The following is a 6,567-nucleotide window of genomic DNA, read 5'->3' as shown; positions in this document are numbered from 1 at the left end:
AAATTACAAATGAACTTATATCTGTTGACAAAAAAAAAGAATCATATTATTTAAAATTTTGGTGTTGTAATATCACATAAAATGTTAGGTGTTAACGATTACAAATGAATATATATTGTTTCTATGTGTGTTAACACGTTAATAAACTAATAATAACATTCAAATAATATTTTTAAAATTTAATTTGGTGTTCTCTTAGTGAGAGATTAGAATGAAAACTAAATTTAAGACCATTCTTGTACCTTCGGAAATATTATTTATATTATTTATTTTTCACTTTAATTATTCTCGCGTTTCATAAAGATGTATGTTGTAGAAAAAAATTGTTTCAAAAAGAATATTTTTATATTCTTAATGCACTTTTTATCAGCTAAATCTCAAAGAAAAATAACTGCATTTACTGAATTCTTATGACTAATAGATAACCGCATAAATTATACATTTTGTACTTAAATTTAATATATTTTATTAATTTGTGTTAAAAACCAAAGCATATAACATTTTGAAACATATAGAGTAATATTTAAGATTAATATTTTCAATACAGTTTATGTTGTTTATATAAAAATATTATCAAACAAAATTAATTTAACCTATAAGAAAAACGTAGTATTGTGCAGTCGATAACAGTTCTCTAAGAACATGGAAAATTGGTTAATTACATTATATTAGTTACCACATATCAAAAATATATTCAATCAAATATTGTAAATTTCAATTTAAAGGTTTAGTGATTATTATGTAGGGGATGGCTTGAATTTATAAACTTCTTCAAATATTTTATAAAAATTTTAAGATGTTTTAAATTATTTATGAGGGTTAATTTAAACTTTTTATCACAAATTTAAGGTATTTTTGAAAAATACTTGTCCTTTTTTATAAAATATTTGTCCTTTTAAGAGTCAAAAAACTGTATCAATTTTTTGGTAAAAATTGAAATTCTCCCAAACAACATCAAAATTTATTTAGAATAATGAAAAATTACTTATTTTACACAAAAAAATTAAAAGCATGTACTATAATGTAGTATCCAGTGGCGGATCTACATGTAGTGTAGGTGGAGCAGTTGCCCACCATAAATTTTTAATTTGGTGTAATTTTAGTCTGATTTTTTAATTTTCCCTATTAAAATTTCAAAGTTATAAAGGTTGGAAAAGTATTTCATAGTTTTGCCCCTGATCAAATCTTGTTCTAGATCCGCTACCGGTAGTATCATAGAAATGAAAATCCCAACACATTGAGAATAACAAGTTTAATGTCATTATTCGCAAGGAATCAACATCAAATCAGCAAGTATTTAGTGTCCGCACAAGGGACTAGAGTTTATATACATGTAGGACCTTTGCTACAAATTGTTAAAGATTACACACTAACTCCAATTGGAAACAATTTATAGCACACTAAAATTCGAATGAAAGCATAACATGTATAAATTCATTTATTTTTCTATAATTAACATTAACTACGTATATTTCCTATATTCCATGACCATCCTAATATTAAAAAAAAAGAATTATTTGAGAATAAGAAATGGCAAAATCCTAAGTAAAGACATACTAAATCAGCTATTAGGAAAAAAATAATATAATTAGATATATATATATATATATATATATATATATATATATATATATAATATTTGTGCTGATGTATTACTACGATAATGTTTCTCACAAAAAAATAGCTGACATGTCTTCTCAAAATGATTCTTAAAAAGTTAACATGTTGTTATCATATGCATTTTCACAAAACACATTAAGTAACATTTTCATATAGTTAATTACAATAAATCACACAAAATTTATATTTTTAAATTTCTTTAACCATAAAATTTCCTCAAGCAAATGTACCACATTTTACAGATACTATTCTATATTTAGGTTTAAAAAATATAACTATATCCAGTTCAAAGTTGGATATGAGTAGCTGTAATTGTCCAACATTTCATTATATAATTATTGTTGTTTGAGATGTAGACAAACATGATTATAATAATTTTGAAATGTATGAATAAGCATCCATAGTAATAATTTGGAAAATATTATGAAATACGCATGCTCACATATAGGGTCCGAGTGGTGACAGCAGATTTAGTAATAAAAGCTGTGTGGAATTGAAGTGTGGTACGGTGCAAGTGCGGTTCGTTCGATATACGGGATAAGTGCAGTTTAAAAAAAAAGGTAGTGCGGTTTTGATAGAAAAAGTAATATGGTTTTAATAAAAAAATATAAAATAAATATATTAGTAGAATTAGAAATTATTTTTTTGTTTTTTATTGATCTCATCATTTTTATTTTAAAAATTAAAATATTAAATTTTTGAAATGAAAGTTCAAATAAAAAATCATTTTTTTTGCTTAACTCAATCCAACCCGTAACTGGATAGAAAAAAAAACTACTGTTTGATTAGCCAGTCTGGTCCAATTTAAAAATCATAGATTAAAATCAAATATAACTAAAGTTTTTAAAATAAATCAATATTATGATTTTAAAAATAATTATAATATGATTAGTTAAACTAGAATAATACAGATCATTGAAAAACTTGAATGATACAGATTATATAAAAATAATTATAATATGATTTAGTTAAACTAGAATAATACAGATTATAGTTAAACTAGAATAATACAGATTAGAATAGTACTGATAATAGTATGATTTAGTTAAACTTGAATAATCCCCTATATATCAAGGAGAATCATTTTGAAAATAATTACTTCAGTTTTGTAGTATTTAAAAAAGCTCCATTGTCCACGAATGTTACTCAATTGGGATGCTAATTTATTCTATGTGTCATGCTTAAATTGAAATTTAAAAAATGAATGATCCAATTTAATTTATTTTTTTTTCCTTAAATAAAACCTACGAAATTATCATAAATGACTAATATATATATATGACAATTAATGATTCTAATAGTAAAGATTTGATAAAAAATTTTATATCCTCCATCATTTTTTGTTTAATTTTATATTATTAAAATAAATTAAACAATCAAATTAGCTACAAAACTAAAATTTAGATTTTTTTGAATATGTTATATTTTGGATTTTAAAAATGATACTAAATGACTAAAACTATTAAAATTATTATGTTAAAATAATGATCAAAGGTTTAACATTTTTATTATAAAAAGTTACACATGATTTTTAAATAATATGAGTAAGAAGTATCATTTAATAATAAAACAAATATATGTTATCAAAATAATAAAACAAATATATACACAATATAAGATTACATAAATATTTTAATATTAAAACTTTCAATGAATTTTCAAGAACATTTATAAATTATAAACTTATTAATTTTTTCACATTGAAAATTTTGTTATCAATGATTTACATATTTTATTATAAAAAAATAATAAAATAACAATTTTATTCCGCGCAAAACGCGGACCTTATCATAGTACAAGTTATAATTGGGGCAAAGCTACACTATAAAACATTTCCAGCCGTGTGTCACTTCCAAATTCAAAGCAGCCACATATTACATACCACTGCTCACCACGCGATACAATCCCAAGCACTGACTAATAATTTTCAAGATTTAGCTTCCACCAATAAGAGATGAACACGTCAACAAAACGAATCAATCCGTAAAAACGTCCAGGTGCTTGGAGCCTAGAAGTAAGCATATTCGGACGGCCATTATTTAACGCTTCTACCCAATCTGCTCATCTCCCTGAACAAGACGAACAACAACCAAAGAGATTATTTCCTTCATTCTCATTTCCGAATCGGAGAGTTATGGCTTTAGCTGTCACTTCTTCCTCAACTGCCATCTCTGGTTCCAGTTTCTCACGCTCCGGACCTTCTTTGGATCCTAAAGGTAATGTTACAGAAACTTCAAAATTGATTCTCCGATTGTCTTTTTTTTATTCTGATGTTTCATTCTCTGTTGCAGCTCTTCAAATCTGTTCGTTTAGGTTATCTGATCTATCCCATGTCTCTCAAAGACGTTACTCTATCAGATCCCTAAAGGCTGAGTCACATACACGCAACGACTCTATGGTTACTCGTGCTTCGACCCTAATCACTGGTTCGTTAATTCGATCTTTCACATTCCGATTTATTCTCTGTTAAGAGTATGAACGAACCGGTTTACACTTAACCATGTAATTAGACTTGGTTAGATAAATCTTAACCATAACCGAATTGGTTAACCAGAATTAACAGATTTTGGATTTTGATTGGATGATCACAGAAGTGGAAGAGAAAGAAGAAGAGGTTGAGGATTTCGAGCAACTCGCCAAGAAGCTCGAAGAGGCTTCACCACTTGAAATCATGGACAAAGCTCTCCAGAAATTCGGAAGCAGCATCGCTATTGCTTTCAGGTAAACACTCGATTCAGTTAAAGACCCAGAAAGAAAATAACTTGAATCTGACACATGAATCTTGTTTTTTATTTTTTATTTTATTTACAGTGGTGCTGAAGATGTTGCACTGATCGAATACGCTCGTTTAACCGGGAGGCCCTTCAGGGTATTCAGCTTAGACACGGGGAGATTAAACCCCGAAACCTACAGACTCTTCGACGCAGTGGAGAAGCAGTACGGGATTCGGATCGAGTACACGTTCCCTGATGCGGTCGAGGTTCAAGCTTTGGTGAGGAACAAGGGTTTGTTCTCTTTCTACGAAGATGGTCACCAAGAGTGTTGCCGTGTGAGGAAAGTAAGACCTCTCCGTCGCGCTCTTAAGGGTCTCAAAGCTTGGATCACAGGGCAGAGGAAAGATCAGTCTCCGGGCACGAGATCCGAGATTCCGATCGTTCAGGTCGATCCGGTGTTTGAAGGGTTAGATGGCGGTGTTGGGAGTCTTGTCAAGTGGAACCCTTTGGCGAATGTTGAAGGTGTTGATGTGTGGAACTTCTTGAGGACGATGGATGTTCCTGTGAATGCATTGCATGCTCAAGGATATGTTTCTATTGGGTGTGAGCCGTGTACTAGGCCAGTGCTTCCGGGTCAGCACGAGAGAGAAGGAAGGTGGTGGTGGGAAGATGCTAAAGCTAAAGAATGTGGCCTCCACAAAGGGAACATTAAGAAGGAAGATGACGACTCCACCACGGATTTAGCACCTGCTATTGTGCATGATATATTCGAGAGCAACGATGTGGTTTCATTGACCAGAGGAGGGATTGAGAATCTGTTGAAGCTTGGTAATAACCGTAAAGAGCCGTGGTTGGTTGTGCTTTACGCTCCTTGGTGTCCGTTTTGCCAGGCTATGGAGGCATCTTACGTGGAATTGGCTGAGAAACTAGCGGTGAAAGGGATTAAGGTGGCGAAATTCCGTGCGGATGGTGACCAGAAGGAGTTTGCTAAGCAAGAGCTTCAATTAGGAAGCTTCCCGACCATCCTGCTCTTCCCGAAAAGCGCTCCACGGGCGATTAAGTACCCGTCAGAGCATAGAGATGTTGATTCGCTTATGTCATTTGTGAATCTTCTCCGGTGAGTTGGGAGATTGGGAAGTTAAAACAGTGTGATGAAGAATGAAGAAAACTGAGATGAAGGAATGATTTCATCTTGGGATTGTGGATCTAGAAGAATAAGCAAAAGCTATGTGTTCTATATGGTATTGTAGGGTTTATAGACTCTTTTTCTGTCTTCTTGTCGTTAAATATGTTTTTGTTCTTTCTTTTTTGAGTTTTACTTGAGAAGGAAAAGGATACATGTAATGGGATTTTCTTGATTATGTTTTTCTAGATATGTGAATTTTCTACGGTTTTTGATACGAGCACTTGCATTTTACAAACATCTTATGTCAGCATATGAACTCCACTATAACTTAACTAGGCCTAGGATTCAGCAGTGGTGATGGTTAAGCGCTGTTCTCCGTGCATTGGATATTCTGCAGGCTGTAGCTTAAACCCCTGCAGTATTTGGATACAGCAAGGAGAACAGGATTGTACCAAGGTGTCATGTAATCAAAACTCTCATGTCCAAAGGATTAATTATCGAATGTGAACTCCATGCACTGTCACTTGTGTCGGCGGCCATCAAGGCTTCTAAAAGATTTCAATAATAACATTTGGTGTACTTCGGTCATCACGGCTTCTAAAAGATTAAAAAAAAAAAAGATTTCAATAAACAAATATATATCAAAAAGATAATTTTGAGAGAAAATATTATTTTGGAATTTGACGACAAAGAATGTTGGGGAACTGTCCAAGAAACTTGTTTGCGGAATCCACAAGCTCTTATTCCACCTGTTCAGGATTTGTCTGTTCACTAGAAGCACAGTAGTTTGTATCGCAAAACCAGTCACCTAATCAAGTACGTGGAACACGAATCAAGCAAGATAAGAAAGAACAGAAGACACTTTTGTTAAACCGGTGTTCACCTCCCTTCCTCGATGTGAAAAAGGAGCTATACTCACCGGAGAGAGAAATCGGTCTCTCAACCTTCCATTATATCAAACACAGGAGTACAATATCCAGAGGTTACAATTCCTGTAAACCTCTCTTGATCTCTGTTACAAATCACCTAGAGATACAAGTATATGGAGAAGAGCCTAGCTAGTATACAGAGAACCTTTCTTCTCTCTAGCTCCTTCTCTATAGACCA

At 31.7% G+C, this 6,567-nt stretch overlaps 1 protein-coding gene across 1 annotated transcript; it reads left to right on the top strand.

Annotated features, from left to right (window-relative positions):
- The first annotated feature begins 3,676 nt into the window (after positions 1-3,676).
- LOC108829478 (5'-adenylylsulfate reductase 2, chloroplastic) lies at positions 3,677-5,734 on the top strand. Its single transcript, XM_018603128.2, has 4 exons — positions 3,677-3,836; positions 3,912-4,046; positions 4,212-4,341; positions 4,432-5,734. The coding sequence occupies exons 1-4, from the start codon at positions 3,755-3,757 to the stop codon at positions 5,453-5,455; spliced, it is 1,371 nt and encodes a 456-aa protein (XP_018458630.2). The 5' UTR covers positions 3,677-3,754; the 3' UTR covers positions 5,456-5,734.
- Positions 5,735-6,567: the final 833 nt, after the last annotated feature.

This window comes from Raphanus sativus, chromosome 4, assembly GCF_000801105.2.
Source record: "Raphanus sativus cultivar WK10039 chromosome 4, ASM80110v3, whole genome shotgun sequence".
Taxonomy (NCBI): Eukaryota; Viridiplantae; Streptophyta; class Magnoliopsida; order Brassicales; family Brassicaceae; genus Raphanus; species Raphanus sativus.
Note: the sequence above shows the minus strand (reverse complement) of the source record. Positions and strands in the feature narration are given on the sequence as shown.

Coding starts and splice junctions, on each gene's coding strand:
- LOC108829478 (XM_018603128.2), top strand. CDS start 3,755: ATGGCTTTAGCTGTCACTTCTTCCTCAACTGCCATCTCTGGTTCCAGT. Junction 3,837..3,911: donor ACCTTCTTTGGATCCTAAAG/GTAATGTTACAG, acceptor TCTCTGTTGCAG/CTCTTCAAATCTGTTCGTTT. Junction 4,342..4,431: donor AGCATCGCTATTGCTTTCAG/GTAAACACTCGA, acceptor TTTTATTTACAG/TGGTGCTGAAGATGTTGCAC.